Source organism: Eriocheir sinensis, chromosome 36, assembly GCF_024679095.1.
Source record: "Eriocheir sinensis breed Jianghai 21 chromosome 36, ASM2467909v1, whole genome shotgun sequence".
NCBI lineage: Eukaryota > Metazoa > Arthropoda > Malacostraca > Decapoda > Varunidae > Eriocheir > Eriocheir sinensis.
In genome coordinates, this window is record NC_066544.1 from 8,389,479 (window position 1) to 8,404,595 (window position 15,117).

Sequence of the window (15,117 nt, forward strand, 5' to 3'; positions counted from 1 at the left end):
ACTGACGCAGGTGGCCTCGCCGTTCTCGGGCCAGTTCCAGTCCCCGGAGGCGTAGCACCAGCGCCTCTGCTCGCCCAGCAACACGTAGCCGGGGTCACAGTCGAACTTCACCTCGGCGCCGCTCAGGAAGTTGAAGGTTGACTTCCTGCCGTTAGGGGGCGTTGGTAGGGCGCCGCAGGATATCACTGGAGATGAGGGAGGGATGGGAAGCCCGGTGTTAGTGTTGAGCGTATAAAAATAAAAAAAACTCTTCCATTTATCCTATCAACCTAACCACCCATTCATTCAACTATACACCTTCTCCCCTCCCACTCAGGATGGATGAGGAACCTGGTGTTGGTGTTGAGCGTATAAAGAACCTCATCCACTTATTCATCCTACGACCTAATCACTCATTCATCCAACTCCCCTACCCTCCCACTCAGGATGGACGAGGAGGATGAGTGTTAGTGTTCAATGCATAAAGAACCTCATCCAGTTATTCATCCTACAACCTAACCAGTCATTCATCCAACCATACAACCACTCATCCCCCCAACCCTCCCACTCAGGATGGATGAGGAGGATGAGTGTTAGTGTTCAACGCATAAAGAACCTCATCCAGTTATTCATCCTTCAACCAAACGAGTCATTCATTCATACACCCACTCATCGCCCCCTTACCCTCCTACTCAGGATGGATGAGGAACCTGGTGTTAGTGTTCCTCGTATATAAAAAAAAACTCATTCATCTACTCATCCCCTCAACTCAGCCATCACATTCATCCAACCATTCCCCTATTCCCTATCTTTCCCTTCCTCCCACCCCACCCCTTCCTCAAACAACCACTACAACCTCCCCTACTTCACACAATCCTCTCGGCCGCCCTACCCATTGCTTCCCCCTACTCATATACGAGGCCTTCTTACTCCCCCCCCCCCCCAACCACCACCACTCCCCACTCACCCGTCTGGAGGCCGATGTTTTTGATGTTGACGAACTGGTCCTGGTAGTACTTGGTCATGTCCGCGAAGTCCCGCCGCAGGGTGACCACGAAGTCGTAGTGGCATTGGTAAGAGTCGCCGCACACCCTCTTGATCTCATCTGCCTTGGTGGTGCTGAAATGGGTACACGAGGAGCGGTGAGGGAGGGAAGTGTGGTAAGGGAAGGTAGGGAGAGAAGCAGGGAGAAGTGGAGGGGGGAAGAAAATGGCGAAGAGAAGGAAGAAGGACAAGAGGAAGAGATGGAAAGAAGGTAAGGTGAAAGGAAGGGGAGGGAGAGAAGAAGTGACATGTGGAGGGGAAGAAAGAGAAGGAAGGAAGGGAAGGAAGTGAGGAAGGTGTGGAAGGGAAGAGAGAGAGAGAGAGAGAGAGAGAGAGAGAGAGAGAGAGAGAGAGAGAGAGAGAGAGAGAGAGAGAGAGAGAGAGAGAGAGAGAGAGAGAGAGAGAGAGAGAGAGAGAGAGAGAGAGAGAGAGAGAGAGAGAGAGAGAGAGAGAGAGAGAGAGAGAGAGAGAGAGAGAGAGAGAGAGAGAGAGAGAGAGAGAGAGAGAGAGAGAGAGAGAGAGAGAGAGAGAGAGAGAGATGGAAGGGACAGGAGTGAGGAAGGGCATAGCGTAAAGGAAACGAATTAAGCGAGGAGGAAAGAGGAAAATAACGATAGGAAAAAAATAAATATATACATACGTGCGAGCATTACTTAGATGTACATAATTCACTGGTTGTTAATTATCATACATCATCATCAGCATTATAGGGAAAGTTCACAACAGTAACCACCACCACTACCACTACCACTACTACCACTACCACCACTACTACTACTACTACTTTTACTCACGCGTTGATGTTGAGTTCGGGGTGCATGTTAAATTCGGGCACGAAGTCTGGGTCGTAGAAGTAGTTACTGGAGCGTGTGTTGTCGTGGTGGAAGAGCGACCTACCCAGCTCAGCCCTCTCCTTGTCGTCCAGCACCCCTGCAAGATGACCGCGGGGTGAGAGAGAGAGAGAAAGAGAAGGCGAAAGAGAAAGAGAGCGTTGAAGGGAGGATTGGTATGATAGGGAACTGAAGTGAAGAGGATGGGAGAGGGTGAATGAGTGGTTAAGAAAGGGAGAACGAGTTAAAGGAGAGAAGAAAAAAAGAAAGAAGAATGAGATGATGACAAATGGAGAAAGGGAGATAGGAAAATTAAAAAAAGAAGGATGGGGAGTGACGGGGTAGTGACAAAGAAGAAAAGATGATAACAGAGAGAGAAAGGGAGGTAGAAAAGAGAAGAGGGAGGAAAAGGAGAAAGGAAAGGAGAAGAATGGAGAGAATGAGATGATGACAAGAAGAGAAAGGAAGAAAAAAAAAGGATGGGAGGGGGAGGGGAGTGAGTGACAAAGAAGAAAAGATGATAACAGAGAGAGAAAGGGAGGTAGAAAAGAGTTGAAGGGAGATAGTAAAGAAAGAAGGATTAGAAGAATGAGATGATGACGAAGGGGAAAAGGGAGGTAGGAAAATAAAATAAAAAGAGGATGGGGAGTGAAAGAGAAGTGACAAAGAAGAAAAGGGGATGACAGAGAGAGAAAGAGAGGTAGAAAATTAGTGAAAAAAAATGAAGGATGAATTATGAATGGGCGGAGTGTGACTAAGGAAAAAAAAAGGAGGATGACATAGAGAGAAAGGAAGGAAGGAAATATAATGAAAAATGGAGGATTAATGTGAATGGGATGCTAAAGAGAGAAAGGGACGTAGGAAATAGACGAAAAAAAGGAAAATGGAAAGTGAAGGAAAAACGCTGAGGAGAAACGGGTATAAAAAAAATGAGAGAGAGGATAATAGTAAAGTAACCAAGTGGAGATGATAGGAATACACACACACACACACACACACACACACACACACACACACACACACACACACACACACATCACCGTCCCCCCCATACCCGCCATCACCCCCCCCCCTCAACCCCACACCTCCCTACCCCCTTACATACAAGCAACGGTGCCAGATTGTCGTACTCAGCCTCTTATATTTACGGATTTCCGACCCCAAAACTCTCTCCTGGGCCCCAATAACGATATCCATTCATAGTTATCGTTAAAATGGTTAATTCCTGATGTTTCCTGGCAATAGTTATGCTTCAGAGCCCGCTACGATAATCTGGCAACGGTGCATACACGTGCGATTAAAAGGGTATACACATGTTATCGTGCTCACAGAAGGTCATCGTACTCACACTTCATGCCGAACTCGTCGTGGACCACCTTCATGTTGGACGGCTCGGCGGCGGGTCCTAACGAGCCGTCGGGGAGCGTAAAGTCGTCTTGAGAGTCGAAGGTCCAATTCCCGAAGAGACCCCGCGTGATGTTCTGAAGGGGAAGCATTTGAAACATTTGAAACATTTGAAACATTTTATTATACTTGCAATTTGCATATACATTGTTTGATACAACATACATTAGTTGTGCAAGTAGGAGGAAGAAGCGGTGTTGAGGAGGAGGTGGAGGATGATTAAGAGGAGGAGGATAAGTATAGTGGAGGAGGATGTGGTGAGGACGAGGTGGAGGAGGTGGAGGATTAGAGGAGAAGAGGGAGGCTGAGGATGAGTGAAGTTCCAAAGTGGAGGAGATTGCGGCGCTGTTGAGGTGGAGGAAGTGGAGGATCAGGAAGAGGAAGTTTGAGGATCAGGATAAGTAGAGTGGAAGAGGATGTGGTAAGGACGAGGTGGAGGAGGTGGAGGATTACAGGAGAAAGGGGAAGCTGAGGCTGAGTAAAGTTCTGAAGTGGAGGAGATTGCGGTGTGTTGAGGTGGAGGAAGTGGAGGATCAGGAAGAGGATGGTTGAGGATCAGGATAAGTGGATGAGGATGTGGTAGGGACGAGGTGGAGGAGGTGGAGGATTAGAGGAGAAAGAGGAGGCTGAGGATGGGTAAAGTTCTGAAGTGGAGGAGATTGCGGTGTTATTGAGGTGGAGGAAGTGGAGGATCAGGAAGAGGAAGGATGAGGATCAGGATAAGTGGAGGAGGATGTGGCTTTAAGGACGAGGTGGAGGAAGTGGAGGTTTAGGAAGAAAGGGAGGATGAGGGTAAAGATGAATAAAAAGTTGATATTATAAATGAAAGAAGAAGTGGCGTTGAGGACGAGGTGGAGGATGTGGAGGACTAGGAGGAGGAGAAAAAGGATGAGGAGGAGGAGTAAAGGGTGATAGTTCTGAAGTGGAGGAAGAAGATGCGGTGTTGAGGAGGAGGAAGAGGAGGAGGAGTAATGGTTGACACACACACACACACAAAAAGCTAAAAGAAGGGCGTAAGCAGAAGGTAAAGTTACATCACCCTTCTCATTTTACCATCTCCTTCATACCCTTCATCATCACCTCTCTCTCTCTCTCTCTCGAGGGAAGGTATTGGACTGGATTAAGGCGTGGATTAGCGACAGGAAACAGAGGGTTACCATTAACGGTAAAAAAATCCGAATGGGGTAATGTTACCAGTGGGGTTCCTCAAGGTTCAGTTTTAGGCCCGCTTTTATTCATTATCTACATCAATGACATAGACAATGGGATAACTAGTGACAGGTAAATTTGCAGATGACGCCAAAATAGGGCGCACTATTAGGACAGGGGAGGATGCTAGAGCACTGCAGGAGGATCTCAACAAACTGTCAGCTTGGTCAGAGAAATGGCAGATGAATTTTAACATCACCAAGTGTAGCGTACTTAGTGTAGGAACACGCAACCCATTACACGGGTATAGTTTAGACTCCACAGCGATAGGCAGATCAGAGTGTGAAAGGGATTTGGGAGTGTTAGTGAACTCTGACCTAAAACTAAGGAAGCAATGTATTAGTGCGAGGAATAGGGCTAACAGGGTATTAGGCTTTATTAACAGGACGGTAACCAACAGGAGTGCAGAGGTCATCCTCAGACTCTATTTAGCGTTAGTTAGGCCACACTTAGATTATGCTGTCCAGTTTTGGTGTCCACACTACAGAATGGACATCAACTTGCTAGAATCAGTTCAGAGGAGGATGACCAAGATGATTCAGGGGCTGAGGAACCTCCCATATCAAGATAGGCTGAAACATCTAAACTTACATTCACTAGAAAGACGAAGAGTGCGGGGAGATCTGATAGAAGTATTCAAATGGGTCAAGGGTTACAACAAAGGCAATATAAGTAAAGTAGTGAGAATTAGCCAGCAGGATAGGACACGCAGTAATGGATTTAAATTAGAAAAGTATAGATTTAGGAGAGATATAGGCAAGCAGTGGTTTAGTAATAGGGTGGTGGGAGAATGGAATAGACTCAGCAATCACATAGTTAGTGCAGGGACGATAGCTTGTTTTAAGAGTAGACTGGATAGCTACATGGACGAGGATGACAGGTGGCAGTGAGGTGTGGGTGCAGTAAGGAGACGGGGTACTGGACCGTACGCCCGTACCGAAGGTATACGAGGATCAAGCCTCTACCTGTAACCCCTGAAACTACACCTCACCCATCGTGAGTAGTGGGGGGGATTCTGGAGCTGCCCTGTGTAGGCCACTCGGCCTCTTGCAGTTTCCCTATGTTCTTATGTTCTCTCTCTCTCTCTCTCTCTCTCTCTCTCTCCACACCCTTCATCATCACCCTTCTCTCCTCACCCCCCTCTTCTTCTACCCACTCACCGCGAAGCTAAGGGGGAGGTAGATTCTGGTGCCGAGGAAGCCCTTGTTCTCCATGACCTCCACGCCGGCCCCTGAGGCGAACATGATGACCACGTGGCTCTGGTTGAGGATGTTGCTGGGGGTGTACACGACGCACTCTGGGGTGGGGTAAAGGGGGGAGTTAGGTAAGGGTAAGTAAGGGAGTAAAGGGGGAGGGGAGATTAGGTGAGGAGAGGTTAGGTTAGGTTAGGTAAGGTTAGGTAAGGTTAGGTTAGATTAGGTTAGGTTAGGTTAGGTAAGGTTAGGTTAGGTTAGGTTAGATTAGGTTAGGTTAGGTTAGGTAAGGTTAGGTTAGGTTAGGGTAAAGGTGAAAGAAACAGAAAGGGAGGTGATGGTTGAGGGGGGGAGAGAGAGAGAGAGATCACAAAGAAAGGAGGATTAGAGGACTATGTAGGCTAAAGGGGAATGGAAAAGAGGGGAGTGCGTTAGGTTAGGTTAGGTTAAGTTAGGGTAAGCGGGGGGGGTGTTCGAGGAGGGTAGGTCAGGGGGTGAAGGGAGACTATGCTAGGTTTGGTTAGGTTAGGTTCGGGTAAGCGGGGGGGGGTGTTAGAAGAAGGTAGGTCAGGGGGTGAAGGGGAGACTATGTTAGGTTAGGTTATGTTAAGTTAGGATAAGAGGGGGGGTGTTAGAAGAAGGTAGGTCAGGGGTGAAGGGGAGACTATGTTAGGTTAGGTTAAGTTAGGATAAGAGGGGGGTTAGAATAAGGTAGGTCAGGGGGTGAAGGGGAGACTATGTTAGGTTAGGTTAGGTTAAGTTAGGGTAAGAGGGGGGGGGTGTTAGAATAAGGTAGGTCAGGGGTGAAAGGGAGATTATGTTATGTTAGGTTAGGTTAAGTTAGGGTAAGAGGGGGGGGGGGTTAGAATAAGGTAGGTCAAGGGGTGAAGGGGAGACTATGTTAGGTTAGGTTAGGTTAAGTTAGGGTAAGAGGGGGGGGGGTTAGAATAAGGTAGGTCAAGGGGTGAAGGGGAGACTATGTTAGGTTAGGTTAGGTTAAGTTAGGATAAGAGGGGGGGGGTGTTAGAAGAAGGTAGGTCAGGGGGTGAAGGGGAGACTATGTTAGGTTAGGTTAGGTTAAGTTAGGATAAGAGGGGGGGTGTTAGAAGAAGGTAGGTCAGGGGGTGAAGGGGAGTTAGGTTAGGTTAGTGAAGGGAGAATATGTTAGGTTAGGTTAGGTTAAGTTAGGATAAGAGGGGGGGTGTTAGAAGAAGGTAGGTCAGGGGGTGAAGGGGAGACTATGTTAGGTTAGGTTAGGTTAAGTTAGGGTAAGAGGGGGGAGTGTTAGAGGAGGGTAGGTCAAGGGGTGAAGGGGAGACTATGTTAGGTTAGGTTAGGTTAAGTTAGGATAAGAGGGGGGGGGGGGTGTTAGAAGAAGGTAGGTCAGGGGGTGAAGGGGAGACTATGTTAGGTTAGATTAGGTTAAGTTAGGGTAAGAGGGAAGTACAGAGAATAAAAAATAGACGTGTCATGCTTTGATAAATAAGGAACATGATAAAAGAAAAGAGTGACGTTACATAAAGGAAAACAAACAAGAAGAAAAAAAAGGAAAAAAAGCAAGACATAAAGTAAATAAAAACACAGCCAAGAGCAGGTGTATCATGTTTAAGCTTACAAGTGTTAAAGACGCAGTGAGAGAAACTACTAAAGAGAAACCACGAGGAAGGGGAGGGTGGCTAAGGTGACGGGAGGGAAGATGAACGAGTTATATACTGAGGGGAGGGTGGTGGGGGAGGGACCGGGAGAGGGGGGGGAAGGGGGATGAGAAGGGGATTTGAAGCCAGGTTCTGGGTAGAGGCAGTGGAATGTATGGGAAGGGGTGTGTAGAATGGGAGGGGTAGGAGTGGGGTAGTGGAAAGGGGGGAGTAGAATGGAGGGTAGAATGGAAGGGGTAGGAGTGGGGTAGTGGGAAAGGGGGGAGTAGAATGGAGGGGAAAATGAGTGTAGAATGGAACGGAAAGGAGGAATAGGGAAGGGAGGGGGAGAGGGTAATGGAGAGGGAAAATGGAGGGGAATGGAAGGGGTAGGAGTGGGGTAGTGGGGAAGGGGGAGTAGAATGGAGGGAAAGGAGGGTAGAATGGAAGGAATGGAGGAATAGAAGGGAGGGAAGGGAGGGGGGACTGGAGGGTAATGGGAGGGGAGAATGGAGGGGAATGGAAGGGGTAGGAGTGGGGTAGTGGAAAGGGGGGAGTAGAATGGAGGGTAGAATGGAAGGGAATGGAGGAATAGAAGGGAGGGGAAGGGGAGGGGGGGACTGGAGGGTAATGGGAGGGTAGAATGGAGGGGAATGGAAGGGGTAGGAGTGGTAGTGGAAGGGGCAAGGGGAGGGATGGAGGAGAAACATGATATAGAAGAGGGGGGGGGGGGGAGGAGGAGGAGGAGGAGGAGGAGGAGGAGGAAGAGAAGGAGGAGGAGGAAGAGGAAGATTGTGGGAAGGTGTTAATGAAGAGAAAGGTACTTAGGGAAGGCATACGCTACATACATACATACATACATACATACATACATATTTCCATCCGTTCATACATACAGACCTACACACATCTGACAATCCATCCAACACACACACACACACACACACACACACACACACACACACACACACACACACACACCTTCACAGCCCACAACCTCCCCCTCCCCCACGCTCTGCTCCTTTTTTTTATTCTAAGAGTCATGCATCTTTTATCCTTTATCCCTATCCCCCCAAAAAAAAAAGTAATAAAAAGAAGGAAAACAACACATCCTAAATTTTAGTCACAACCCCCTCCTCCCCCCTCCCCCTCCCCCACACCTGCCCACACTCACCTCTGAACTGCTGGATCTTCTGTGAGTACCTGTCGAAGTAGATGCGCTGGCCGTCCACGATCACGTCCAGGTGGTAGCGCCAGATGGCATCGATGGGCCGCTGCCGCACCTCCACCACGGACGAGACGTTGTCACGCGCTGTGCCGCGGAGGGAGAGGACGAGGATGAAGAAAATGAAAACAAAAGACTCGTATTTTCAGATGTTTTCGGCTCTCATAACAATTATTTTCAAGTTCACACACACACAAACGCACACCATCTACACCGGGGGTTCTTGGCCAGGGTGGAATTCCTTCCCAAGGAAGCATTTCATGGTTTAAGGAGGGAATTGGGATTACAGATTGTCAGACTCAAAGATTTGGAATATTGATATTTTCCATTGCCGTGAAGCTCCCCGAGGCGGCACAAAACGCAGCATGCATCGATACCTGCGGCAAGCAGCCTAACGGATCTTGTACCACAAGCTCCTGAACCGTAAGGCTCAAAATACCTTTTACATAGACAGGACTGACACACTTGCGCTCCCCTTAGGCCTCCTGCAACGTATAACCCCCCACCCCCCTTTCGGTGAAGTGACGCTGCTCCATCCCTTCCTGCAGGGGAGGTGTGACTCATACTTTTGAGTTAGACAATCTTAGAAAGAGGAGAATGATATTCCGACACATGGTGAAAAGGGTGCACTGGGCAAAACAAAGATTCAGTGGTCTACACGATCCAACCCCAAATCTCCACCCACTCGCACCCACACCCACAGAGAGCCACACATTCCTGCACCTGCACCCACCCACTGACACAAACGCCCACCATCTACACGCTCTACCACCGCATACATACCCACACGTCCTCTTAGCCCACCCACCCCCACATGCTCCCACCCCCACACACCTGCCACGGCCGTCAGCATGGACCCCTTGGCCTCCTTCATGTAGTTGGGAGAGATCTGCTCGAAGCGGCCCTGCACGTCCAGCTTGTGGCGCACCGAGTCCACGCGCACCAGCACGAACTCGCCCTTGCCGTTGAACGTGTAGGGAAGGTCGTCGAAGGTGTAGATGTGCGGGTCGCCGAACACCGTGGCTGTGGGGGGGAGACAGGGAAAAAGGAAGGCGGTTAGGTGAGTAATAGAGGCGAGAAAACGGAAGATAGTGGAGTGAGTAAAGAAAAAAAGGGTAGGTGGGTAAGTGGGTAAATACAGAAAGGGAAATGGCTGAGTGGGTAAATGAAGAAAGGGAAAATATTTAATTGGGTGAAGAGAAAGGCAGATAGTGAAGTGGGTAAATGAAGGTGGTGATGAAAAAATAAATAAATAGGTGGAAGGTGGTCAAGTGGGTAAAAAGAGAATGGGAAGGAGGACTATAGGAAAAGAAAGGGAAGATGGGTAAGTGGGATTGAAACTATATTTACTGGACCCCGAGAAGAAATTAAATAATACAGTGAAAACGAAATGAAACTGTCACTCATTACCACGGCAGGAAGAGTGAACTAAAATGTGAAAAATGTTAAGGTGAGGGTGAGAGACGCGAGACGGATACACTTACTATAGTCAAACCATTTCAAATAGTCAGTTTGGGCGTTCGATTACAAGGGACCTTTCCTCCCCTCTGCTCTGCCACACAGCACCAACACCTACCCCTTCCTCTCATATGTTAGCTATAGGTAACATATGAGAGAAAAAAATAGGGGTCATTTTATAAGACATTTCGCCGCCCAAGAACACCTATTTGACAAGGCTTTCGCAGGAGTTGTGGTCATTTCCAGGAGTAGTTTTATGACCCTGGTGGTAGTTTGACCCTTCTTCTGTACCCTGAGCCTAAAAAACACTCATTAGAACCTGACTGATATCCCCCTTTGACCTTTAGAAATAGCTGATGTGAGAAGGGATAGTGTCTTGTAATGCCAGCCTAGGTGTTGGGGCTGTGTGGCAGAGTAGAGGGGAGGAAAGGACCCGCGAAATCGAAACCCCAAACGGACTCTTTGAAATGGTTTGACTATAGTAGGTGGATAGAGAAAAAAAAATGGAGAGACAAGACGCATAGATGAAGGCAAGATTGTAAAAGCTAAAACGGAAATTACAAGAAAGACTATAGTAGGTTGAGGGAAGGATAAACTGTACTAAAACAAAAGAGAAAAAGAGGCAGGGAATATAAGAGGAAAGAGAAAAGATAAACCACAAAAGGAAACGTAAGTGAACGAAAAGAAATCGTGACAAGGGGCCAGTTCGACAGTCCAACACCGAGTCATTGTAAGCGCCCAAACCAAACTATATTCTCCACAATGATCCGTTATTTCCACTCAAAACCAGGTACTAATAAAGAGATTTCCTGATGTATGGTTTCCTAAAATTTCCTCCTTTCTATATCAACGCCAAACAAGGAATTTTCGTCGTATGTTGTGTTTGGTTGGGGAGCTCACAAACTTCCTGTATCGGACTGTAAAACTGACCCAAGGAACATCCGCTCACCTGCAGTCGGGGGTTGGTAGCCCACGCAGTCCTGGGAGGCGCGGCGCTCGAACCTGTAGGTGACGCAGCCGGGGGACTGTTCGCCTTGCCACTTACAGCACGTGTAGAAGGGAACGACGTCATGGTACCAGTGGGAGAGACTCGGCACCTGGGTGGGGGAGGGAGAGGGAAGACGGTGGTGGTGATGGTGGTGGTGGTGAAGTAGATAGGTGTTGATTTTATTACTGCCATTATCATCATCATCATCATCATCATCATCGTTTAACGTCCATTTATTCCCTATGGTGGGGTTGGACGGGACATGAGCCTCCTCCAGTGCTATCATTATCATTTATATCATCTTTGTTACTGCTATTATTGTGTGGGCGAGGCAGCGAAAGACACGCGTTGCAGTAGCGCATACAAAAGTCTCAAGGGGACATGGCGGAAAATTTAGGACATGCAAAAAAAAAAAAAAATCAATAAAACGAACAAAAACTTCAAGTAGAACGGAAAATTTCAAGAGGACTTACAAACATTTCAACAGCACATGCATTTTTTTCAAGAGAACACGCAAACATTTTAAGAGAACACGCGGAATTTTCAAGAGGACATGGGAAATTTCCATTATGACATGCAAAAAGTTAAGGACATACAAAAGCTTTAAGAGGACATACAAAAAATTCAAGGGTGGGTTTACAAAGTTTTCAAGAAGTACAAAACATTCAAGGTACACAATATTTTTAAGAAGAGACACGAATACAGTTTTTTTCAAGAGGATAAGCAAAATTTTCAAGAGGAGATGCAAAATTTTCAAGAGGACGGAAAATTTTTCAAGAGGACATGCAAAATTTTCAAGATAAGTCCCGCAAACTCACCTTATTGGCCTCATCGAAGGGCGTCTTCCCAAGGTTGTGGGCGCGGTGCGGGTTGCCCCCCCACATCTTGTCTGCGGTCATCATGAGGTAGCCGTCGCGGTCATAACAACACTGCTGGCCCGCCCCGTCCTCGCTGCACGCACACACACACACACACACACACACACACGCACACACACACACACGGGGATGGTAGAAAGGGAGAAAAGAGAGAAAGAAAGGGAAAGTTATTAATACACTAACTTAGAAATAAGCATAAAAATAAACAAAATAAACAAGAAAAATAATAATAATAATAATGCAAAAACACACACACGGGGATGGTAGGAAGAGAGAAGAGAGAGAAAGAAAGGGGAAGTTATTAATACACTAACTAAGAAATAAGCATAAAAACAAACAAAATAAACAAGAAAATAATAATAATAATAATGCAAAAACACACAACAAAAATAAATGTGTGTGTGTGTGTGTGTGTGTGTGTGTGTGTGTGTGTGTGAGACAGAGACAGATAGACTGACAGATAGAGAGAGAAACAGAGATAGAGAAAGATATATAGAGTAACAGTATGCACTCTATACTATAACACACCCCTCCACACACGTACTTGGGCAGGGCAGTCCGGACGCAGTGGATGGCGCCGAAGTGGTAGTCGCACTCCGTATTCCCGTCCTTGTCGCAGGAGAAGTCCGGCAGGAACCTCCCTCGGTCCGCCACGGCCTGCTGTATGAGACAAGGACACCGCTCCACCTGGCGGGGACGAGAACGAGGCGGGTGAGTCAGGGAGGAGGAGTAACAAAAGGAAGAGTATGAAAGTGCATGAACAGAGAAAGACGTATAAGATGTAAGGGAGGAAAAGGGAGAGAAGGGAGAGAAACAGGTAACAATAGCAGGCAGGAAAAAAACTGGAGAGGCAAGACGCATAGATGAAGGCAAGATTGTAAAAGTTAAAAAGGGAAATTGCAAGAAAGACTATAGTTGGTTGAGAGAAGGATAAACTGTACTGAAAGAAAAGAAAACAAGAGGCAGGGAAGGTAAGAGGAGAGGAAAAAAAGAAGCAGGAAAGGCCAGAGAAGAGGAAAAAAGAGGTAGGGAGGGAAGAATTAAGGAGGAAGGCAAGAGGAAAGGGAAAAGAAAAAGGGGGGGGTGGGGGGGGGCAAGACGAAAGGAAAAAGAAAGAGAAAAGAGGAAAAGGAAAAGGAAACAGAGAAGACAAGAGGAAAGGAAAAAGGAAACAGAGAAAACAAGAGGAAAGGAAAAAGGAAACAGAGAAAACAAGAGGAAAGGAAAAAGGAAACAGAAAACAAGAGGAAAGGAAAAAGGAAACAGAGAAAACAAGCGGAAAGGAAAAAGGAAACAGAGAAGACAAGAGGAAAGGAAAAAGGAAACAGAGAAAACAAGAGGAAAGGAAAAAGGAAACAGAGAAAACAAGAGGAAAGGAAAAAGGAAACAGAGAAGACAAGAGGAAAGGAAAAAGGAAACAGAGAAAACAAGAGGAAAGGAAAAAGGAAACAGAGAAAACAAGAGGAAAGGAAAGGAAGACAGAGAAGACAAAAGAAAAGGAAAAAGAGACAAAGAGGGCAAGAGGAAAGGAAGAAAAAAAGTGTGAGAGAGAGAACACCTTCGTAAACAGGTAAAAAGATGAACAGGGAAGAAGAAGAAGAAGAAGAAGAAGAAGAAGAAGAAGAAGAAGAAGAAAGGAACATGAGAGGGAAAAGGAGGGGAATGAATAGGAATAAGAACGGAGGGAAGAAAGGAGGAGAGAAAAAAAAGCAGGGAAAGGAAGGAAGGTGAACAGGTAAACATACAAACCTCGTAGGCGAAGTTCCTGAGGTTCCGGTCGTTCTCAATCCAGCGGTCGCACATCGCGGTGGGCCAGCTGCTGCCGAAGAGACGCTCCCACTGGAAACGGAAGTACCAGGCGAGGGGGATGGGCCGCGACCACACCGTACTGCGTCAGGGGGAAGAGGAGGAGAAGGAAGAGGAGGAGGAGGAGGAGGAGGAGGAGGAAGGCAAGAAAACAGGAAGAAGAAACAGATAAGGCGAAAGAAAAGAAAACAGGAAAGGAAAGGAAAGGAAAGAACAAGAAAAAGAAGAACAAGAAGAACAAGAACAAGAACAAGAACAAAAACAAGAACAAGAATAGGAAGAACAAGAACAATAAGAAGACGAAGAAGAAGAAGAACAAGAACAAGAAGAACAAGAACAAGAAGAACAAAAGCAAGAACAAGAAGAGGAAGAAGAAGAAAAAAAAGAAAAATATATTACAAAACCCAAAATCCACGGCATATATATTAGTCACGAATAATATCATCCACAAAATATAGGCCTACACCACTCCCAGCCCCTCCACAATCACTTCTACACTCTTACGCAACTCCCGCATCCCTATCCTCGAGTCTCTCCACCTATAGGTCCACAAAAATCACAACTCACATTTTTTTTTTTTTACTTTTTTCTTGACATCGACATTTCTTTTTCCTTTCCTCTTGTCTTCTCTGCCTCTTTTTTTCCTTTCCTCTTACTTTTCCTGTTTTCTTTTCCTCTCCTCTTGTCTTCCCTGCTCCTATTTTTCCTCTCTTCTTGCTTTCCCTGTTTTTTTCCTCTCCTCTTGCCTTCTCTGCCTCCATTTCCTTTCCTCTTGCTTTCCCTCTTACCTTTTCCTTCCCTGTTTCTTTTTCCTCTCCTCCTGTCTCTTCTTCCTTCCCTCCCTATGTATCTATCCCTCTTCGTCCCTTTACCCTCACTCCTGTACTTTTCCCTTCCATGTTCCTCCCCCAGTCCACCAGTCAGCCCACAACGCCAGTCCCCCTTCAATCCACCAATACTCACGTGGACTTCTCGAGACCGTAGATAGGTTCAGGTTGGGTCAGGTTGATCATAATGAGTCCCATCTCCAGGTCCAGCAGGTCTCGGTTGTTCCGGTTAATGTAGTCCGCCATGGTGAGGGTGAAGTGACCTGTGTTGGGTACGCCGTCCTGGGAGGGGAAGAGGGAAGGGAGGCGTGAGGGGAGGGGTGAGGTGCGTAAGGTTAGGTGAGAGAATAGGGGACGAAAGGGAAGGAGTGTTAAAAGATTATGTGATTGTTTTCTTTTTACCTGCGTTGCTAAGACAAAAACACATGCTCTCAGTCTCTCTATTGTGTGTATGTATGTATGTATGTATGTTATAGGGACAAGGCATAGTGTTAAAAGATTGTGATTTTTTTTTTTTTTTTACCTGCGTTGCTTAGACAAACACACACATTCTCTCAGTCTCTCTATAGTGTGTATGTATGTATGTATGTATGTATGTTATAGGGACAAGGCATAGTGTTAAAAGATTGTGATTTTTTTTTT

At 46.7% G+C, this 15,117-nt stretch overlaps 1 protein-coding gene across 2 annotated transcripts in view; it reads right to left on the reverse strand.

Annotated features, from left to right (window-relative positions):
- Positions 1-15,117, reverse strand: part of LOC127007698 (protein mesh-like) — a 48,955-nt gene that overhangs the window by 11,540 nt on the left and 22,298 nt on the right. For both annotated transcript variants that reach the window (XM_050878933.1, XM_050878932.1), the window contains exons 10-21: positions 14,612-14,757; positions 13,592-13,730; positions 12,387-12,529; positions 11,783-11,915; positions 10,926-11,073; positions 9,353-9,541; positions 8,468-8,605; positions 5,627-5,763; positions 3,202-3,334; positions 1,818-1,953; positions 947-1,098; positions 3-185 (exon numbers count right to left, since the gene is read on the reverse strand). In XM_050878933.1, the coding sequence (XP_050734890.1) occupies positions 3-185; positions 947-1,098; positions 1,818-1,953; positions 3,202-3,334; positions 5,627-5,763; positions 8,468-8,605; positions 9,353-9,541; positions 10,926-11,073; positions 11,783-11,915; positions 12,387-12,529; positions 13,592-13,730; positions 14,612-14,757 (1,777 nt within the window). The remainder of the gene's footprint in view (positions 1-2; positions 186-946; positions 1,099-1,817; positions 1,954-3,201; positions 3,335-5,626; positions 5,764-8,467; positions 8,606-9,352; positions 9,542-10,925; positions 11,074-11,782; positions 11,916-12,386; positions 12,530-13,591; positions 13,731-14,611; positions 14,758-15,117) is intronic.